We start from the raw sequence: 22,365 nt of genomic DNA, 5'->3' as shown, positions 1-22,365 counted from the left end.
CTGCCTTGGCCAAAGTAATTATAAAGGAAAGATGAATGCAGATACAACTTGATGTAACTGTGTTTCCAAGGAGAGATGATAAAGTTAAACAGCAGCATCACGTCAAGACTATAAGTTACAGCTGCAAAAGATGTAGTTAGCTAACTGCTAACTGGCTGTAGTTAGCTAACTGGCTCATGATAACCGTTGCCTGCTTTTTCACAGTCTACAACCATGATGACCAGCAGAGAACATCTGATACCCCTCCTCAGTCATAGATAAGTCTCCCCGAGCTGGGGAGACCTGTGACTGATTTACAACCAATAGAATTATGGGATGGGTTATCGCTTCCTTGATTGGGTCATACAATATAGTGACTTCCATCTTGCCAGCCATGGCTCTTATGGGGGTTTGGAGGAGGAAGCCAAATATAGTGTGGAAGAATTCCATCTGACAGAAATGAAGATGGTCTTTGGCCAGCAGCTCAGATACCATATGAGTGTGAACTATGAAGTGGATCCTAATTCCAGGAGATGCCTGTAACCCAACCTGATCCCTAGTGTGCAGGGTCTCTGAGGGAGTCTGAACAGAGGACATTGAGCCTAGACCTGGATTTCTGACTCACAGGGCCAGAGAGATAACAAACGGGCATCAGATGCAAGCCACTCAATCTGGGGGTCATTTGCTACCCAGCAATAGGGAACTGAGACACATGGGTAATTGCTCTGCATTTTATTATGCGGGTGAACTGTGACAACATCAGTTAATATTGCTTAATGGAATTCACATACAAATTATTGTATCGGGAATCATTTTCTGTTAAGACCACATTTTTCAGACTTTGCCAAAACAGACCTTCCGCCTTGGGGTTGTCAGGCCACTGGAGGATGGAACTCTTGCAGATCCGCTGCCGTAGCCTCAGATACTGAGAATGCTGCAGCACAGGCTCCAGCAAGATAAAAATAATCACGTCCATGTTCTCATCCATGAGTCTCTGCAAGGCCAAGTAGAACGCTGTTTTAAAGTTCCAGTTTCTTGCATAGTTTTTGGTTAAGACAAATATCGTTTTCTTGCTTTGGTTAATGCTCTGCATGACGTTATCGATGATGGCCAATCCTGGGTCCCAATCCCTCTCCTCCAAACAGAGGAGCACACTTTTTTCTTCACTCTCTTCAAGATGAAAGCGCAGTTCGTTGATCACCCAGTCAGTAACAGAAGCATCTTTGGTGTCATAGGAAACATAAGCATCATAGAAAGTTTGGGATGTAGAAAGAGACCGATAGCCTTTCACCTTAGCCAAAAACATGTGGTAGACGAACCAGACATCCCAGTAAAACCAGTGGTGAGCCAGGGCAGCCAGTATCACCGCGATGGTGATAAAGGATGTGAAGAGACACAGTGTGGCTGCAATGGTGTCCGAAACACAGGTTGTTAGCTCAAGACTCATAATGCTCTGTCCATGTTGATCTCCAGGACTGGCACAGGTGACATCTGCCAATCTTGGAATTCTGACCTTCGTGTTTTCATCAATCCACATGCGAAAGTCTCCAATGTCACAGGTACAGTCGAAAGGGTTTCCACCAAGATCCAAAATCTTTAACTTGGCACCGTCCTTAGTTTGAAGTGTGGATTTATTGATCATCTTTATCGAGTTGTGACTTAAATCAAGGTATGTCAGACTGCTGGCTTCGGCAAGAAAGCTGGAGGGCAGTTGGGAAATCCTGTTTTGTCTCAGTAGCAGTGTCTTAAGAGATGTGGATTCAGACAGGCTACCGTTTAAAAAGGAGAGCTTATTTCTACTTAAGTCAAGCACTTGGAGATTAGGAAAGTGCTGGAGTACTGTGCAGTTAAAGAAATGTAATCTGTTGTCATTTAGAAAAAGTTGGGTAAGACGAGGGGGCAAGTTATAGAACACTTCATCCGGGATATTCTGGAGGTTATTAAGGGATAAATCCAGCCTCGTCAGGTTTTTCAGATGCTGGAAAAGTTGCCTGTATCTGCTATCATCAGCATTCCACAAAAGGTCCAGGCGGTTGCCACTGAAAACTAATTCTTCCAGGGATGTGCTGTTCAGCTGGTACTCTGTCAGTGTGAAAATGCTGTTATGGCTCAAGTTTAAAACTTTTAGATGTGTTAGATTTTGGATGAAACCGAGACGGTGCGTCACTCCTGCAATCCGGAAATAGTGTGCATTGTAGCTGAGATCTAGGACTTCTAACTCGGTCAGTTCACTGAGTGCAGAGTCATCGGCAAAGTCTAGCCAATTGTTTGTCAGATCTAAATACTTGATGTGAGGCACAGCTTTAAATTCAGTCCCATGGAGCACTTGACCGTTGCCATTTGAAGATAGATTTAAGCAGGCAATGTCACTGAAAGCTTCAAATTGCTTTTCCCCAATAAAGAAAATATTGTTTAAGCTCAAATCTAAGACTTTCCCATAATCTGAGCACTGTGGCTTTACTAAAGGGTTGGTGTTATGATAAAAATTGGAATGAGGGTCAAATTCAAGATTTGTGAAGCGTGGCTTGCGGATGTGACTTTGGAAAGAATTCTGCCTGATGTTATTCACCAAAGGTGATATCCTATTTTCTGACAAATAAATGATGCTCAGGTTGGAGAGATTTTGGAAAATAGTAAAATCAATTTGCTTGATAAAGTTAACACCCAAGTTGATAGTCGTTAAATTTGGGAGACTCATCACAGGCTGGAAATCCTCTTTTCTGAGTTCCTGAAAGACATACCCTCGAAAATGCAGTATCCGGAGGGCTGTCAGATAAGAGAAGTTTCTGGAAATATTAACATATGTTGGATATTCCGTCTTCTTATAGTTATAAGATAAATCAAGTATTTCTAAGTTAGACAATTTTGTGAAAAAATCACCTGAGGCGATCTCTGGCAACAAATAGTTGAATTCTAGATGGAGCAACTTTAGGTGAGTCATATTTTCAAACCAGGTAGCAGGAATGTTGCGGAGGGACGTGCTGGAGAGGTTTAGGTAGCGAAGTTGGTTCAGGGTTTGAAAAGCCAAAGGATGTATTTGAATGGACGCATCTTGGGCACAAGGTGTACAAGGAAACGGGGCATTGAAGCACCTCGGACAGTTCCCGCTTAGATCCAGGACTCTCAAATTTCTCAGTTCCATGAAGTCTTCCTGACCGATCTTCTGGATCTTGGTGTTACTGAGATAAAGTTCTTCGAGCGTGTTGGGCAGTTTCGGGGGCACGTGGTAAAGGTTGTTAAAAGACAATGATAGCAGACTCAGTGTTTTAAGGTTTTCAAATGTCTTGTTTTTAATATCCAATGTTTTATTACAAATATTGCCAAAATAACAGTTCCAATCCAGAAAGAGAACTTTCAGTTTCTCGAGACCTGAAGTGTCATTTTCCGTCAGTGAAATAATGTTGTTCTGAGTGAGTCGCAGGCGCCTCAAAGAACCTGGCAAGGATGCAGGGATGTGCTGGAGTTGGTTATCTTCCAGCCATAGTTCCTGGAGATTTGGTAGATGGAGGAATGCTCCATCTGTGATATTCATGCCTTTCCTGTTCATCCTGGGGTTCTCACTCTGGCTGTGGAGCTTGACGTTGTGGTTTAGATTGATCTTCGTTAGGTTCAGCAGCCCTTGAAATGAGGTATTCGTTATGTGTGCGATGAAATTCTCAGACAAGTCCAATTCTGTCACATTATGGCTCAGTCTTTGGGGAACTTCTTTTAGTCGACGACTGTTGCACTCAGCTATAATAGAGTTATTTAGCATGACCTCATCGCAAGGATAGCTTCGCAAAAGAACCGGTTCAATGATGAACTCACAGGAGGTGAAGATGGGCAGGAAAAGGCAGGTCTGAAGCAAACGTTGAAGGACCATGTTTGCCTAAAGAGAAGCAGAAGTGGAGGGTGAGTGTTAAGGGCGGGGTATCCTTTGTCAGGACCTGGCAGGGCCTGGCTGCTTGGGTAGGTGGCATGAAGTGTGAGTTCTCTTCACAAGGCTTCAAATTCAGAAACAAACAACAAAAAAGAGGTTAGGGGCTGGAGTAATAGCACAGCGGGTAGGGCGTTTGCCTTGCATGCGGCCGACCCGGGTTCAATTTCCAGCATCCCATGTGGTCCCCCAAGCAAGGCCAGGAGTAATTCCTGAGTGCAGAGCCAGGAGTAACCCCTGCCCATCGCCGGGTGTGACCCAAAAATCAAAAGAAAAACAAACAAACAAACAAACAAACAAACAAAAACAAGGCTTCAAATTCAGTCAGGAACGGTTTTTAAGTTCTTAGCTCACTTGGCGTTAAATAAGAGGCTCTCTGAGATTCTGATGAGAAATCCTGGGGAGGGGGTGCTGGAGCACCCCTATGATTCATGCCAGTCCCCAATCCAGCCAGTGATGCATCTAGGGCTTTATTCTGCTAGCTTAGTTCTCCTTGAAACTGGGGCCAGTCCCAAGGAGAGCTATGACCTAGCTTCTGTGTCTGTCCCTCTAATGACTGCGCTTATTTGTGGAATATAAAATAACATAGTACAAGACTAAAACCCAAGGACAGTAGAGGCAAGGGCCAGGAGGATTTCTTCACAGTTTGGAGCCTGCCTCAAGAGCTGGCGGAGAAGGTAGCTGAGAAAGAGAAGGGAACACTAAGTCAGTGATAGCTGGAGGGATTGCTCGGGATGGGAGATGTGTGCTGAAAGTAGATAAACGACCGAACATGATGGCCTCTCAGTGTCTGTATTGCAAACCATAATGCCCCAAAGTAGAGAGAGTAAGAAGATACATAGCTGCCACATAGGCAGGGGGTGGGGTGGGGTAGGGGTGGTGGGAGGAGTATGGGGGACATTGGTGGTGGAAAATGTACACTGGTGGAGGGGTGGGTGTTTGATCATTGTATGACTGAAACTCAATCATGAAAGCATTGTAGCTTCTGTTCTGTCATCATGCAGCATATCCAAGTACGGCTATCTGTCCTCTCTACACAACTGTATTTCTTATGGGTGTTTCCTGCCATTGTCCAATGTCTCTGTGAATGTCTCTCATCTCCCTACTTGCCAAGAAAGTGGACATCTTGTATTTATAACAATAACAAAGTGTCAGGTATTGTGCCAAACAGAATCATATTCTCACCCAAGTGAGTGCTGAGCACAACACAGAGAGACAGACTCTTACTCTCCTTATTTGTTAATAAAGAAACCAACGCAGGAACTTACTGAGGGCTGATACATTGCTAAGCTGGGAAACAAGTCAATCTTTTTAAATAGCACATGCTGAGCGGGTAGGGTGTTTGCCTTGCATGTGGCCGACCTGGGTTCGATCCTTGCCTTGCATGTGGCCGACCCGGGTTCGATCCCCGGCATCCCATATGGTCCCCCAAGCACCGCCAGGAGTAATTTCTGAGTGCAAAGCCAGGAGTAACCCCTGAGAATCGCTGGGTGTGACCAAAAAAGCAAAAAAAAAGTCTCTTGTTCACAATAGCCAAAATATGGAAACGACCTGAGTGCCCTAAAACAGATGACTGGTTAAAGAAACGTCAGTACATCTACACGATAGAATACTATGCAGCTGTTAGGAGAGATGAAGTCATGAAAGTTGCTTATAAATGGATAAACATGGAGAGTATTGTGCTAAGTGAAATGAGTCAGAAAGAGAAGGACAGACATAGAGGGACTGCACTCATTTGTGGAGTGTAGGGTACATCACATGAGGCTGACACCCAAGGACGGTAGATACAAGGGCCAGGGGGATTGCCCCATAGCTGGAAGACTGCTTCATAAGCTGAGGGGAAAAGGCAGATGAGATATAGAAGGGATCACTAAGAAAATGATGGCTGGAGGAACACATTGGGATGGGAGATGCATGCCGAAAGTAGATAATGGACCAAACATGATGACCTCTCAGTGTCTGTGTTGCAAGCTATAATGCCCAAAAGTAGAGAGGGAGTATGTGGAATATTGTCTGCCTTAGAGGCAGGGGGAGGGTGGGAAAGGGGGGGATATACTGGGGATATTGGTGGTGGGGAATGTGCACTGGTGGAGGGATGGGTGTTTGATCATTGTGGGATTGTAACCCAAACATGAAAGCTTGTATCTATCTCACGGTGATCAATAAAATTAAAAAAATTAAAAAATAAATAAATCGCATGTGCTGATTTTAAAAAAATAGTATTATTATTTTTTGGTGTTTGGGCCACACCCAGCTATGCTCAGGGCTTACTTCTTACTCTGCACTCATGACTTACTCCTGATACTGCTTGAGAGACAATATGGAATGCCCAGGATTGAACCTGGGTTGGCTACGTGAAAGGCCAATGCCCTACCTGCTGAACTGTCACTCCAGCCCTGACATAGCATGTTTTTAATTACTGCTCATTGGGCTTCACAATCTCACTTTGCAATCTCAGAATTGGTGCTTCAAATGTGGGGTGTGGTCACATTTTATTTTGCACATAGGCTAGTACTCTCAAGTCCCTTGTCATCTGACCATTTAATTAATAGCTATTCTTTTGCTAATATTTTAACTTACATAGGAAACACATGATTTATATATTGATATAAGTCGTCTGTAACATTTATTAGAGTGCCTCTCTATGACTTTTTTAGAAAAGGACTACATATATTCCTTTTGGTCTAAAGATATATTCCTTTTGGGTTTATATATATGTATTTTCCCCAGGGCCCCTCGGAGGGGATGGGCTCCAGCTTTCCTCCCCACCCCGAGCAGAGCTCCCGGCGGCCGAAGACCACCGGAACCTAGCTACAGCCATGCCTGAGGCCCCTCTCCACACGTTCGGACAGGCCTCATGCATGAAGGTACTGGCAGAGGAACCCAGGTGTGTGCAATTCCATCAACAGCCAATATTCAGAGACTTAAAAGCAAGCTCCCAGAAGCACACGGCCGCTTTGCGACTGCGCGATATCTTGTAGCCTACTTCTCCCTCTAGGAGAAACTGGCAAGCTTCTGAGAGTTTCCTGCCCACATGGGACAGCCTTGCAAGCTTCCCATGGTGTATTCATATGCTAAAATCCAGTAACAAGCTGGATCTCATTCCCCTGACCCTGAAAGAATCTCCAGTGCGACATTGTTGGGAGGGCCAAGTTGAGAGAGACTTCTAAGATCTCAGGGAAAGGACGAATGAAAAGGTTACTGAGCCCACTCGAGAAATCGACCATAAAATGGGATGGGAATTTCGTGATTCGTGATATATATATATATATACACACACATATATATATATAATGTTACTACTGACACAATGAAGTAAACAGATTAATGTGATCAGATTGATCAACAGTTGTGTTATGAACACTTAAACTCTTACTGCACAGGGCATGGAGACTAACGTTTACTAAAGTGCATGTTTCACTAACCCTTAACTGCTTGTTGTGAGTTCAACCTAGTCTGTGTTTTCCGTTTAAATTCCTCTATAATTAAGAGTTGGGAGCTAAGAATTATGCTGCTACCCTTACTATGTAAGTTTTTATGTAGACGTTGATTATTTGGAGAATACATCATTTTTGCTCATCTGAAACACCCATAGGAAATAAAAATGGAGCAGAACTTCCAGAAAAGAGTTCTCAGTGAGAGATAAAAGACTTAGCCAGAGCAGTCAGAGCTCTGAGTGAGAATACTCAACATAGCCATAAGTGATCTTTCATACTTCAATTATTTCAACAGTAATTTTCTCTTTTTTGGGTTTTTTTTTTTGGGTCACACCTGGCAGCACTCAGGGGTTGCTCCTGACTCTGAACTCAGGAATCACTCCTGGCAGTGCTCAGGAGACCACATGCAATGCTGGACATCGAACCTGGGTTGGCCGCATACAAGGCAAATGCCCTCTCTGTTGTACTACCACTCTGGTCCAACAGTAATTTTCTTATCTTTTCTTCTAGTAGCTTTGCGATTTTATTCATTTATTTATTTTGGCTTTCGGGCCATACCCAGCAGTGCTAAGGGCTTCCTCCTGGCTCTGCACTCAGGGATCACTCCCGGGAGTGCTCTGGGATTACATGGAGTGCTAGGGTACCCTCTGCACTATCTCTCTGCACTGTCTCTCCAGCCCCTGTGATTTCATTTTATTTCTCTGAAATATTTTACACATTGGAATTGTTATGGCATAAAATGGCACAATTTCTAAATTGAGATCCAGTTCCCTCCCTCCACATTATTAACTGAAGGTTTTTTTTCCTTGATAGGAAATGTGCCTATATTGTCTACTAACTTACCTGTATACTCACATTTAATTCTAGACCCTGTTCTGCTATTTATTCATTATCTATGTGCTAGTCCTGGACAATTACAGTACTTGTGGATGCTAGTATCTTATAGTACCCTGCTTATGCTTGTTCATTTTTGAGTTATCTTTTATAGCCATAACTTAGGAAAAATACTTGAAATTCACCTCACAAGTATGAGAGTAATATATTTGACATCTAAAAATATTTTATGTGTAATCGAGAAGTAACACAACAGAAAAATGCCCAAAATATATTAACAAGATAGTTCACATAAAAAGGGAACATAGATTTTAGATGTGATAAAGATACTCAACATTGGGGACTGGAGAGATAGTACAGTGGGGAGAGCATTTGCCTTGCACATGTCTGACCAGGGTTCGATCCCTGGCATCCCATATCATCCCCCGAACACTGCCAGGAGTAATTCCTGAGTGCAGAGCAAGGAGTAACCCCTGAGCATCGCTGGGTGTGACCCAAAAAGCAAAAAAACAAAAAGATACTCAACATAGTAAAAATAATATACTGATGTACCATTTTCACCAATTCTGCTGCTCACACTTTGCTGGTAGGCATTTAAGCTCACACAGCATCTGAGACAGAGAACAATGTGTAATGCCTTATCTAAATGGAAACCTATCCATAAACTCAGCAACCTCATTTCCAGGAGTAGAGTCTAGGGATTGATCCTCATGTAAGCAGCATATACCAGGGTGACCGGCAAAGGGCTGTGAGCACTAAAAGGCTACGAGTGATGGAATTGCCTCTGAGGAGAGGTCTGGTTATTTGAACGACGGTGTGTTCATTCCTTTGATGCTATCTACCATTACGTAGACACAGGCCACTCTCTGCGCGGTTATGCCTTCAGGGAGTACTTCGTGAGCTCAGGAACTGTTTCCAGGTGGGCAATCCAGCAGGGATCAAAACAGATATAAATACCTGCTTATTTGGAGATTCCATCTCATTTGGAGATGATGAGAAATCTGTTTGAGATGCCCGTTTGGAGACAACGTTGCCCATGTAGAGATAGCACTAGGCAGTGGAAAGGGTTATGGGGATAAAGACGGATGGGAAGAGGGATGCTTATGTAGGGTATGTCACAGTTGGCGTTCGTCTGATGGGTTTTTTTTGCTTTTGGGGTCACACCCAGCGATGCTCAGGGGTTACTCCTGGTTCTGCACTCAGGAATTACTCCTAGCAGTGCTTGGGGGACCCTATGGGATGCTGGGGATTGAACCCGGGTCGGGCGCGTGCAAGGCAAATGCCCTACCCGCTGCACTATCACTCCAGCCCCATTTGCCTGATATTTTGGTCATGATTAGCCTGGCATAGTGGGTTGGGAAGAGGAAGACATCATGGATAAAGTGCCACTGTGGTCCTGGCATGCCAACACACATATTAGCAGTGTGACTTCCTCTGCTGATGCACGCTTGGGCCACCTGGTTGCCGACTGAAATGCTTGTCAGGTTCCTCGAATTTTTCACTCAAAGGTACAAGACAAGTTTGTTTTTTCAAAGGCTCATGGAGAGCACTTGGCAGGGTGAGGCCAGATTCCAGACTGTTCCCTGAGCACGGTAAGCAGCTGTGCTGACAGGGGGTGCCTGGGACGGGTCCTGAGGGCAAGGACTCCTGTGTGGCCTCTCAGACTTCAGGACGGGCCCTTTGCGTTCCAAGCTCAGCTCCAGCCAACACCGAGCGAAGGGGAGAAAGGCCGCCAGAGGATGCAGGGAGGCGGCGGCGGAGCCTGGCGAAATGTACTGAGTTTCCTGGACAGAAACAAGGCAAGAGTCTGAGGCTGCTTGAAGGAAAGGTCGGGACAGGACAGGAATGTTCGGTGGGGCATCATGAGTAAGGAATTGGAGGTTCCCAGTTCCACCTTCTCGAGAGAGTCCCTGGGAGAGACCAAGAGCTGACCAGTTCCCGAGTCTCTGAGGAGAGAAGTAGGGACGGGCCTAGGAGCAGGGAGGGCCACGCAGAGACCCCTCACGGTTCTAGCCTTGCAAAGAGGGACAGCCAGGCTTTGTCTGTACCCCGGGCACAGGCTCTAGGGGTCAGGCACTCCTCCGGCACTTCCTCTTGGCACCACAGGCCCCAAAGGCCTCAAATTTAGGCAGGGACAGAAGGTGAAAGGGAAGCAGAAGTGAGAAGGGGACCCGGAGCATTTACCGAGAAAGCGCCCAGCCGCCCAACCACTACCTGTGCACTAGAGACAACGAAGGAGAAAAACGCCCCATGCACCAACCACGTGGTGAACCCCGGAAGTGAATACTAGAGCGCAGACCCAAAGCAGTGATTGTCCAAGCAGAGAGAAAGTGCCAGAAGGCAGAGCCAAAGGCCATCCAGAGAGTGACGTGTCCTGCCAGCAGAGGGCTGCTGGCAGGGATGGTAAAGGATTATTTTCCCATAAGGGTGGGGGGCTCCAAGGGGACAGGATGTACCCCAGACCTGAGGACAGGGAGCACAGGTGGCGGAGCAGAAGGGACAGGTGTCTACAAGGATGCAGGAATGGCCGGCAACATTCGGCCATGCTCTGTAGCATGCCGAGTGTGGGAGTGAGTGTGAGCATATGTGTGAGCGTGTGTGATCATCCGTGTGACCATATGCATAAGCGTGTACTTGTGTGTGAACGTGTGTGTGTGCGTGGCATGTGTCTGTGAGAGTGTGAGTCCATGTGTGAGAGTGTGTGTGTGTGTTGGTGCAGAGTTGCAGCAGACAGACCCCTCTTGTCCTACACCTCCACCAGACACAAGCGATTTGGGGGTGACCTGGCAAAGACAGACCATGGTGTCCAGAGGAGAGTCGGTGTGTGGAGTGCCACCCTATCCTCTGCCTCAGAGCTGGTGCTGGGGTCTGGCCCCTGCATGTTGGGGGCTGTCCCACTCCAGCACCCTGGACGACACCAGCATGGGCGGGAGGAGCACTCGCAGGGAGAACTGGCACGATAGTGCATGTGTGAGAGCCAACACAAAGGGTACCCCAGGAGAGTCTCCTGGATGAATATTTCAAGGTGAAGTATTCCCAATGGTTCCCTCAGGGCCGGAGCAATAATAACAGCAGGTAAAGCCTTGTAACATTGCAGACCTGCATTCTATCACTGACGCTCCCCAAGCACCGCCAGGATTTACCCCTGAGCACAGCGCCAGGAGTCATCTCTGAGTGCCAGGAGTAAGCCTTGAGCCCTTCTGGGTGTGGCCTAGAAGAAAAAAAACTAAACAATAAAAAAACTTGGGCTGGAGCAATAGCACAGTGGGTAGGGCATTTGCCTTGCACGCAACCGACCCTGGTTTGATTCCCAGCATCCCATATGGTCCCCTGAGCACTGCCAGGAGTGATTCCTGAGTGCAAATCCAGGAGTACCCCTGTGCATCGCCAGTTGTGACTCAAAAAGCAAAATAAAAAAACAAAAAGAAAAAACTTTGGGGGTGCTGGAGCGATAGCACAGCGGGCAGGGTGTTTGTCTTGCACGCAGCCAACCCTGGTTCGATTCCCAGCATCCTACATGGTCCCCTTAGCACCGCCAAGAGTAATTCCTGAGTGTAAGCCAGGAGTAACCTCTGTGCATCACCAGGTGTGACCCAAAAAGAAAAAAGAAACAAAAAAAAACCCAAAAAAAAGAAAAAAGAAAAAAAAAACTTGGGGGCTGGATCAATAGCTCAACAAGGATGACTTTTACCTTGCATGTGGCTGACCTGAGTTCAAGCCTTAGTACCCCATGTTGACTCTGAGCCCTGAGCACAGAGCCAGAAGTGAGCCTGAGCACCACTGGATGTTTCCAAAAAATGAACCCCCACTTTTTTTTAGATAAAAAGTTTTCTCCCAGGGCTCATGGCTAAAACACTGGTCTTGACAAATGTCAAGCCACCAGTCCCATCCCTGGTGCCCCGTACATGTCCTTGGCAGCTCTACTGACTGTGATTCCTGGTACCACAAATGCTTTCCGGCCATACCATGGCCAGATGTGTGTGGGCTGTGACTCCAGGACCACAGTGGCCCAGTATGAGCCCTGACGCCTGATGTGTGACCCCAGTGAGCACCACCAGTAAGATGTGTGAGGACCACAGGCAGGCGTGTGTGTGACTGCATCACGGCAGGCAGAAGGCAGCAGGTAGTGTGAATCCCCAGGGAACAATATACCAGCACCTGGTTCCTTGCCTTGCTAACCCTCCTTCCTTCACTGCTAGGACAAGATTTGTTGCAGTGGACCATGGATCTATGGGCTGGACTTTGCCTGTTAGAATTTTCAAAAGATTATAAAGAGTTGCAATTTACCTTGATTTCTGAGCTTCGTGGCATCATCACTTCCTTAAAATTTTCACCCGAACTGCCACGGAGGTGCGGTGGGGTGGGGGGAGGGGAGGGTGGGGGTGGTGGGAGGGATGCTGGGACCATTGGTGGTGGCAAATGGGCACTGGTGGAGGGATGAACACTCAACCATTGTATGACTGAAACACAAGCACGGAGGTTTGCAAGTCTCTGAATTATCACACGATGATTCATTAATAAAAAAAAATTAAAAAATTCACCCTAAGCAAACCACATTACGGGGCTTTGCAGTGTAGAAAAGTTCGGTGAACACAGCGCATGCCCCAAACAGAACTAACTCACCCCCACTTCCTGGACTGAGACTCCTGCACAGAGAACAACTCAAACTTCCCTTCCATACCTGCTGCTTCCCTCTTGAGCTGCTGGCCTCCGTCACTCAGGGACCTTACCCGGCTCAAAAGAGAGATGAAAACAAGCCCAAACTGAAAAAAATCAAAGGCAACGTTTGGTCGAACGGAGGTCTCGTGGCTTAGGTTGTTGTGTATTTTCTGTGGTGCTAAGCTACACCCCCCAGAGGTGGATGATCCTCTCGGAAGTAGATTCTTCCTCACACAGATTCTCAATCTCTTCTCTGCAACTAACTCTCTGGAATTCTAAACTCCTTAAAGGTCTGAGCACTTTTAGATTTTATTTTCTTTTGTTCCATGGGCCTTCTGAGAAATGCTCAAGGAATTTGTGGACCACATTGTGCAATCGGCAGTCAACAAGGTCAGGCGGTTCCCTCTCAGGCCTGACCAGTAGTTCTTGGCGAGCTTCGGGGCTTTATCTGGAGGTGCTCCAGGGGCCAAGGAATGCGGAGCATTGAACTTGAGGACCTGGCCCTGAAAGATAGGAGCTCCAGGCCTTTGAGCTATCTCCCTGTGCCCTGTTGGTTTTGTTTATTTAAACAAACACCCTGTTGTTGTTTATTTGACAGCAAAACTTTATCTAAAATAACCTCTAACTACTCTAATATTTTATTGCCATACTCAGCAGAAGTGTTTGCTGTTATTCCACAATAAAAATAACTACGTTCATGACTTGGGCCCATTGAAGGTATATTGTAAGAATCCTGTACTTATGGGCCAGAGAGATAGCACAGGAGATAAAGTGCTTGCCTTTCATGTGACTGACCTGAATTTGATTCCCAGTACCCCATTGGGTCCTCTTTGTTCTGCCAGGAGCGATCCCTGAGCACAGAGCCAGGAGTAAGACCTGAGCACTGTCAGGCGTAGCCTGCAAACCCAACCCGAAACAAAAACAAAAGAATCCTATGGTGACCATATCATCTGGCTAAAATATGATTTTTTTTTTGCTTTTTGGGTCACATCTGGCGATGCGCAGGGATTACTCCTGGCTCTGCACTGAGGAATTACTCCTGGTGGTGCACAGGGGACCATATAGGATGCTGGGAATCGAACCTGGATCGGCCGTGTGCAAGGCAAATGCCCTACCCACTGTGCTATCACTCTAGCCCCTAAAATATGAATTCTGAACTCTGACACACTTCTGGTCTATAGGCTTCAGAAAATGGGATAGTGAATTAATGCTTAGATCCCATTTGTTGGGGGCACATTAGCAATTCCTAAATTTTGCTTGGTATAACAACTGAGTCAGAAAATAAGATGTGGAGGCCAAGGGGGGTGAATCTTTGGCATCCATGGGTTAAGAGCATCTTGACTTTTGTGGATCTCTTCCTTGCTCCATAAAAAAGTAAAACTGTGGTTTTGTGATGTTAAAGAGATAAAATTCAGCTTGGCTTCTACTTATTTTCCTGTTTTAAAAAGAAATGAAAATTTCTGCTTAAGATAATAGGGGCTCCTGGGACTTCTATGTCTAAAGAGAAGTCAGCCAGTGCTGCTCAGCATACTGGGGTTTAAATGCGGATACCACAGGTGAGCTAAGTAGCAGACTATTAGCTCTGGAATGATGTCAATGAAGTAAAGGACTAGGACTGAGTAGAAGTGGCAGAATACAGGGTCAAGAAAGGGAGTTTCCCCAAAAGATATGTTGCTTGCCATAATATGGAAACAACCTGAGTGCCCAAGGACAGATGAGTGGATAAAGAAACTATGGTACATCTACACAACAGAATACTATGATACTATGTAGCCATTAGGAAAAATGAAGTCATGAAGTTTGCTTGTATACCGATGGACGTGAAGAGTATCATGCTGAGTGAAATGAGTAGGAGAGAGAGGGGCAGACATAGAATGATCTCACTCATTTGTGAGATATTAAGGAAAAAGCCATACTATGAAAAACATACCCAAAGACAGTAGAAACGAGGGCCAGGAGGACTAGTACATGGTTGGAAGCTTGCCACAAGCAGTGGGTAGGGGAGGGGTACAATTAGAAAAAGAGAAAGGACCATTATGGCAAGGATAATTAGAAATGATCACTCTGGACAAGAATGAGTGCTGAAAGAACTTAACGTGATATACATGATAACCTTTCAGTACCTGTATTGCAAACCACAGTACCTAAAAGAAGAGAGGGGGAAGTGGAGGTGAAGGAGGAGGCGAAAGGAGGAGGAGGGAGGAGGAGGGGTGGAGGAGGGGGAGGAGGGGGAGGAGGAGGAGGAGAAGGAGGGGGAGGAGGAGGAGGAGGAGGAGGAGGAGAAGGATAAGAGGAAAATGGAGAGGATAAGGAAGAGGAAAATGAGTGTCTCTCATAGAGGCCAGCTTGGGTGGAAGGAGGAGGAAACTGGGGACATTGGTGATGGGAAATGTACCATGGTGACAGGATGGGTGTTGGAACATTGTATGACTGAAACCCAATTTTCAACAACTAAGGAACTGTAACTGTATATCTCATGGTGATTCAACTTGAAAAATACATGATGAAGGGGCTGGAGAGACAGTACCAGGCTAAGGCACATGATTCACATGTGCCCAAGCCCAGTTCTATCCCTGGAACCGCAAGGCCTCCCCACAGGACTTACCTCACTTACCTCGGTGGCTCAGGGGATCTATGTTACTGCAGGGCCCTCAAGAAGTACTGTATCTTTGGACCCTCACATTGAACCACTGCCCAGTTGGCCAGGACCCATGAGTACCTCTTGGGAGCCCCCAATCCCCACTGCCCCAGAAATGTGAAATTTCCAAGCTCTGTCTGTGGACTGTGACCTCCTCTGGAATCAGGGTCTTTGCAGAAAGAATCAAATTAAAATAAGGTTCTACTAAATTCGAGTGGGTTTCACTGCAGTGACCCGGAGCCTTAGCAGAAGCAGATGTTTGGACAGACACACGAAGGAACGGAGGTCGTGCAAAAGGTGGTGGTGAAGATTGGCATGATGCTACACCAACCAAGGGATGCCCAGATGTGCCAGTCACACCAGAAGCTTAGAGAAAGGCAGGGGGACAGATTTTTCCTTCAGAGCCCCCAGAAGTGATCAGCCTGGGAACGCCACCTTGATTTTAGGCTCCTGTCCCCAGAGTTGTGAGGAAACCGCTTTCTGTTGTTTTGAGTCCCCAGGCTTGTGGTGTTAAGGAACCACAGCCCTAGGAGACCAGGAGGAAGAATAGAGAAGAGGAAGTAAGAGGGGCTAAGTGTAGCCCATGTGGAGAACAGTTCTGGCTGCCAGCAGTAGTTCTTTGCACCACCCTAAGCTCAGTGCCAGCAATGTCTGATGTGCATGGCTGACTCACGGCCATCTTCAGCTGCCACCGGAAAGACTCAGCATCTTTTCATTTAAAGAAGACATGGATCACGATAAAACCAAGACCTGTGCAGTTTGCAGCTCAGAAAAGTCTGCCTTCACTAAGGACAACGTGGGAGGCAGAGGGAGCCCTGGGCCACCCCAGGACCCAGCCGAGGCAGGGCAGACTAGACATGCAATGCGAGCGGCCCCTCCAGTGAGGCTCATCAGTCCTGCAGGTTTTCCCACTCAGTTCATGGTGTTGGGGGGCTTCTAGGCTCAGCATCTTTCTGGACTCAACAGCTCCAGTGGCCTGAAACTCCTTCCCTTAGCTGCAAAAGGAGGTTTTGCAAGACGCTTCCTTCCTGGCCCTGTTCTAGCATTTCCTTCACATTCGTGTGATTACCCCACACCGCCCACACTCCCAGCTGTACCCCCTTTTCACAATAGGTCCTGTCCTCTGATACAAAAGCGCCAAGCGAACCTATTGCTTAGAAACTGTGATTAACCCCCCCCCCAACTGATTGTCTTAATTGTTTGGCCTTGATGATGTAAGATTGCACCAGAGTTGACTGTTCTGATGTTCCTCTCTTTGTTTGGTGTTGGGCCACAAGTGGCAATACCTAGAGCTTACTGCCTCTGTATTTAAGGATCACTGCTGGCAGTGTGATGTCAGGGATCAAACTGGGGTCCATTATATACGAGATAAGTACTTCGGGGTGTTTTTTGTTTTTTTTTTTGGCCACACCTGACAATGCTCAGGAGTTACTCCTGATTCTACACTAAGGAGCTATTCCTGGTGGTGTTCCGAGGACCATATGGGATGCCGGGGATCAAACCCAGTGAGGGTCTGGGAGCAAGTCGGACATTTTCTTATTTACTCCTCACGAAGGACTGGAGTGATAGCACAGCGGGTAGGGCGTTTGCCTGGCATGCGGCCGACCCTGGTTTGATTCCTCTGTCCCTCTCGGAGAGCCCGGCAAGCTACTGAGAGTATCCTGCCTGCAGGGCAGAGCCTGATAAGCTACCCGTGGCATATTCAATATGCCAAAAAAAAAACCCCAGTAACAACAAGTCTCACAATGGAGACGTTATAGGTGCCCGCTCGAGCAAATCAATGAACAGTGGGAGACAGTGCTACTCCTCATGAAAGCCAGTGAGGGCTGGAGCGTTAGTACAGCAGGTAGGGCATTTGCCTTGCATGCAGCGGACTTGGGTTTGATTCCCAGTATCCCATGTGGTCCCCTGAGCATTGCCAGGAGTAATTCCTGTGTGCAAAGCCAGGAGTCACCCCTGTGTGTCTCGGGGTGTGACTCAAAAAGCCAAAAAAAAAGAGAGAAAGAAAGGAAGAAAGAAAGAAAGAAAGAAAGAAAGAAAGAAAGAAAGAAAGAAAGAAAGAAAGAAAGAAAGAAAGAAAGAAAGAAAGAAAGAAAGAAAGAAAGAAAGAAAGGAAGGAAGGAAGGAAGGAAGGAAGGAAGGAAGGCAGGAAGGCAGGAAGGAAGGAAGGAAGGAAGAAAGAAAGAGAGAAAGAGAGAAAGAGAGGAAGGAAGGAAGGAAGGAACGAAGGAAGGAAGGAAGGAAGGAAGGAAGGAAGGAAGGAAGGAAGGAAGGAAGGAAGGAAGGAAGGAAGGAAGGAAGCGAGCCAGTGAGCTGGATGCTGCCATAAGCCCCAGTTTTCCAGGCTTGAGATCTGGGACCGAGACAGGCTGGCTACCCAAAAGGTCACTCACAGGGTAGGTGGCAGAGCGGAGACAGAGCTTCGATGTACTGGGGTTGGTGGTGAGTTGGCAGTGATGTGGTTTGCCTGAGAAGCAGAGGCCTGGTCGCCATATCCTGCCACCCGGGGATTCCAGTGGCCTCCTGCCTGTCTCTAAACATCAGGTGATGACAGAGCAACTGGTGCAGGGAGGGAGTGTTCCCCAAACAGTGCTCAGGAGGATCCCTTTTTGCGATACCTGGCTGAATGATTCAATGCTTCTCTTCCATGATGTGGCACTGCTCTGGGGACCATACAGTGCCAAAGGGTCACACTTGGATCTTTGAACATGCAGAGCATGCGCACTCCAGCTCTGGGCCTATCTCTGGGCCCGAGCACTGATTCTAGGTGCAGGTACCAACTAGCAGCCCTTTGTAGCCACCTGTAAAGTCAGTACAACCTGTGCTTGCTGGTGCCCATCCAGAGGGATGGGGATGCATTTCAATGCATTTTAGGGGGGTGAATAATAGTTTAAGAAGTAACAAATGGGGCCAAGAGATAGCACAGTGGATAAGGTGGCTGCTTTGCAGATAGCCAACCCAGGTTTCATTCATGGCACTGCGTATGTCCCCCTGAACTTTATTAGGCATGATTGCTGAGCACAGACCTAGGGTAATCCTTCAGCCTTACAGGGTATACTGCCCCCAATTCAATTAACATCAAATAAAATTAATAAATTAAATTAAAATAATAAGTGCTCAACTCTGTTCAATAGCTCAATTGAACTCAAAAGGCACATTCCATTGGAATGACGTTCCGCTCCATAGGCCTTGGGGGGGACACCAAGAATCACGGCCAGGGGCCAGAGCAATAGCACAGCGGGTAGGGCGTTCGCCTTGCACGTGGCCGACCCGGGTTCGATCCCCGGCATCCCATATGGTCCCCTGAGCACCACCAGGAGTAATTCCTGAGAGCAAAGCCAGGAGTAACCACTGAGCGTTGCTGGGTGTGACCCAAAAAGAAAAAAAAAGAATCAAGGCCAGGTGAGTTTCCAAGACCAGTTGTCCGAGACCAGTGAGGCTCCTCCTGCAGCTCTGTGCTCTGGGCCCGCAGGAGACTGGCTTGTCCCGGATGTGCCCTGGGTCTGGATGGTTCATTTAGGATGATTGCATGAAGGCACGAGAAACGGGGCTTAGAGGGGAGGGTGTACCTCACAACGGCTCTCCCGCCTCCCCACTGCCTCAGACAAGGGAAGCTGCTGCCCTCTGCAATCAAACTGACTCCCAAGTCCCAGTTGGTTGCTGCATTAGCACAGGGAATCCACGCTGCACTTCACAAGGGAGATGCCAGTTTGAAAGCGCCATATGTCTTTCTTTCCCCTATTCTCACTTTTGCCAGAGACCCAGCCAGAAGGGTCCTCACGTGAGTCTAGTATCAAGGCAAGGCTAAGACTCTGCTCTGAAGCTGGCCGTCAGCCAGATCCTTGGTCTCCACCAACTGCACGTGAGAGGCAGCAGGGTCTCTTTTTCCAAGTTTAATTGAATTATATATTCTGCCTTGCAATTCAATTAGACTGTTCCTCATGGCGTTGTGCAGCCATCAAATGGAAATCACTAACTTCGCTCACACGTCTGCGCTTGTCATTGTCACTGGTTCAGTTGGCCCAATCCCATTCTTGGCCAGTACAGTCATTTTGTAATGCATCATAAAATTTTACTGCAGACTTAATTTACTCTCAAGATCTAGAATGGGTACTAAATGAATGTTAAAAATTAACTGAAAAAATGTATGTTAAATGGGGGTAGAAAATCACTCTAAGAACTGTAATCAGGACTAAATGAGCTGGGGAAAAATACATGATAAATCTTGGTTATTTGCATCACAACTAGCAGTGCCTGGAGGTCACTCCTGATGGTACTCAGGAATCCATATGGTACTGGGGTTCAAATGTGGAGCCCCCACATGCAAAAGATACATGCTTCTATGAGCATTATCCCCGGGCAGATTTTGACAAGTCCTCTTGCAATCGGTCTTTTCAATTGCTTTGAGATATCATTGGATTATACAGAAAATATTCTTCTGAAAAAGATCAAGTCTGAGGCCAGTGGGGAAGGTGCTTGCTTGGATTGCAGCCAACCAGGTTCAATAAACCCCAGCACGGCATGTGGTCTCCTGAGTTCCCCCAGGGGTGATCCCTGAGCAGAGGCAGGAATAACCCTGAGCACAGCTTGGTGTGGACCATTAAGCAGAACCAAAACTAAAAAAAAGAAAAGAAAAAGGCCACGTTTGCTTTTTTATCTGGTAACTGTTGATAATAACAAAAATCGAAGACCTGCTCTATCCAAACACTGGAATATAATTATAAAAACGGTAACTTGTGCAGTTAAAACCCTGAAGAAGCCAAACAGCAATTAGGATGGAATCAAGCCTTTCATCACAAATTCATTCCTGGCCATAGGAGGCTGAAGCCTGTTCTTTCCTGCATGAGCAGACTGGAAACCCGGGCCCCCTCCACTTCCCTTCCCACCCTTTCTCACTTGGAATGGGCTGTTTCCTGTTCAAATACCTAGGACCACGGCATTTTGGTTTCCAGAATGTTTGTGCCCCAGACACGTTGCCTTTGTTGAGACTTTCTTTGTTCAGACCATTTACCACTGAACCATATGTCTAGAGAGGAAATCCACAGTGCACAGGAAGGCTGTATTAGAAAGAATACAAGTGGCTCACCGCAGTTCTGGCGTTGTCCCGTAGCTTCTCCGTGCTCTCTGCAGCTGTTCAGAGTGGTACGCTCGGTGCTCATGGAGGAAAGAAACTCATGGACTTCCTGAAATCAGTGGTTTTACCAGCAGCACAACCTCACATGCGCTTTGCAGAAGCTTATATGGGAAGAAGGGAACTTGTGATTTTTTAAGCATTGCCAAATTTTGGGCTTTAAAATTTCTAAAGTAAAATTGTGGGGGAGGCGAAGATTGATTTATAAAAGTAGTTTACAAATACTGCAAGCAAAGTATCTATGGTGTGTGTGTGTGTGTGTGTGTGTGTGTGTGTGTGCACAAGCCTATCACCCAGATATGAAGAGCAGTGAGTTCTGGAGAGCAGGAAGGTGGGGAGTGTAAATGGGGAATGAATTCCTTTAGTTTTTTTTTCCCCTCTTGCCACATATTTGTCCTCAATTTAGGATTGCCCAAACTCTTTTGTTATCTAATTTGAAGCTGCAGTTCAATGACAAGCACAAGGTTTTGTCATTGTTTTACACATTGCTAAGACAATGCATAGTACAAGTGTGCAAATGTGGGTGCCCTGCATGGCTGTGGCCACACAGAGAGATTACGTCTGGATGCCCGCACAGCTCAACTGGCAACGGACACATAGTATAGGCTCAATAAAAGTGCACTGAGTAAATGAATACGAAATGTTCTTGAGGTAGGAAAAATGTCCTGGTTTGTTCTAATAAGGGAAATTTTAGAGGTTGGGTACACACCCAGCTGGGTGAAGGGTTTACTCCTCGCTCTGTGCTCAGGGGTCACTTCTAGCAGGGCTCAGGTGACCATAGGTGGTGCCAAGGATCAAACATGGCTCAGCTTTGTGCAAGCAAGTGCCTTACCTGGTGTACTCTCTCTGACCCCAGTGGGAACTGCATTTTTAGCTCTCAACAGGGGACATCAGGAGATTTGCAGAGCAGAGGTCATCTACTAGGGCCCCAGAACCAGATCCTGCTTGGGAGCTAAGAAACACTTTCCCAGATAACAAAGAGCAGTAACGTTAAGCTCCAGCGGGGCAAACTGCTACCACCCTCCCCCTCAGAATTCTGTGCTTATCTGATTTACATTATAAAATGCACGCTTGATTCTGTGTATCTGTCCAGCTGGGGTTTGGAGTCACACCCGGCAGTCCGCGGGCGCTGCTCCTGACTCAGACAGTGCTGAGGCTCATATGCTGTACTGGAGATCGAACAGGGGTCAGCTGCAGTTTGTTACTCGAGTTTGGATTTCACGGGTGGAAGAATCGCAATGTCTCTTTATGGAAGTCCTTCTGTAATGCCATCAATTTGCCCATTGGTGTGTTGAGTCTATAATACACAGTGGTTCTTGACTGAGAACATTTGCTGACCTGAACCAGCCAGAGAGTAAAACCTGGATTGCGTATAGTGTATCCATCTTGCCTGGGACAGGGTAACATTGCACACACACACACACACACACACATTTGATGATGATGATCAAGCCAGTGCTGCCCCTGCAAGAACCTCTCTGCCAAGAAAGGACTTTGGAAGCCCTTATTTGGTAGGAGTTGCCCCCTTGGAGAAGTTATGGTCTGAGGTCACCTTTCATAGGGTCTGGTGCATGTCTGGGAAGAGGTGCGCATGGAATCTGACAGAAAGCCTTGTAAGTCCCCTCAGATTTTCATGATAATGAGCTCCGAGACTCCCCTGACCACGTCCCAGACTCTTGGTAACCCTTGCGGCATTTGCTCGAGTGATCTGCTTTTCGAGAAAAGCCAGCCATGCATGCTCGGGTTTCTAGGTCACAAAGAGTCGGTCAGA

At 46.8% G+C, this 22,365-nt stretch overlaps 1 protein-coding gene across 1 annotated transcript; it reads right to left on the bottom strand.

Annotated features, from left to right (window-relative positions):
- Positions 1 to 473: 473 nt before the first annotated feature.
- On the bottom strand, positions 474 to 20,608 carry TLR8 (toll like receptor 8). The gene is made up of 2 exons (XM_004612186.2): positions 20,550 to 20,608; positions 474 to 3,847 (listed from the first exon to the last, which is right to left on the bottom strand). The coding sequence occupies exon 2, from the start codon at positions 3,839 to 3,841 to the stop codon at positions 743 to 745; it is 3,099 nt and encodes a 1,032-aa protein (XP_004612243.1). The 5' UTR covers positions 3,842 to 3,847; positions 20,550 to 20,608; the 3' UTR covers positions 474 to 742.
- Positions 20,609 to 22,365: the final 1,757 nt, after the last annotated feature.

The sequence above is a fragment of the Sorex araneus genome, chromosome X (assembly GCF_027595985.1).
Source record: "Sorex araneus isolate mSorAra2 chromosome X, mSorAra2.pri, whole genome shotgun sequence".
Lineage (NCBI taxonomy): Eukaryota > Metazoa > Chordata > Mammalia > Eulipotyphla > Soricidae > Sorex > Sorex araneus.
The sequence above is the reverse complement of the archived record's forward strand: the minus strand, read 5'-3'. Positions and strand labels throughout refer to the sequence as shown.

Coding starts and splice junctions, on each gene's coding strand:
- TLR8 (XM_004612186.2), bottom strand. CDS start 3,841: ATGGTCCTTCAACGTTTGCTTCAGACCTGCCTTTTCCTGCCCATCTTC.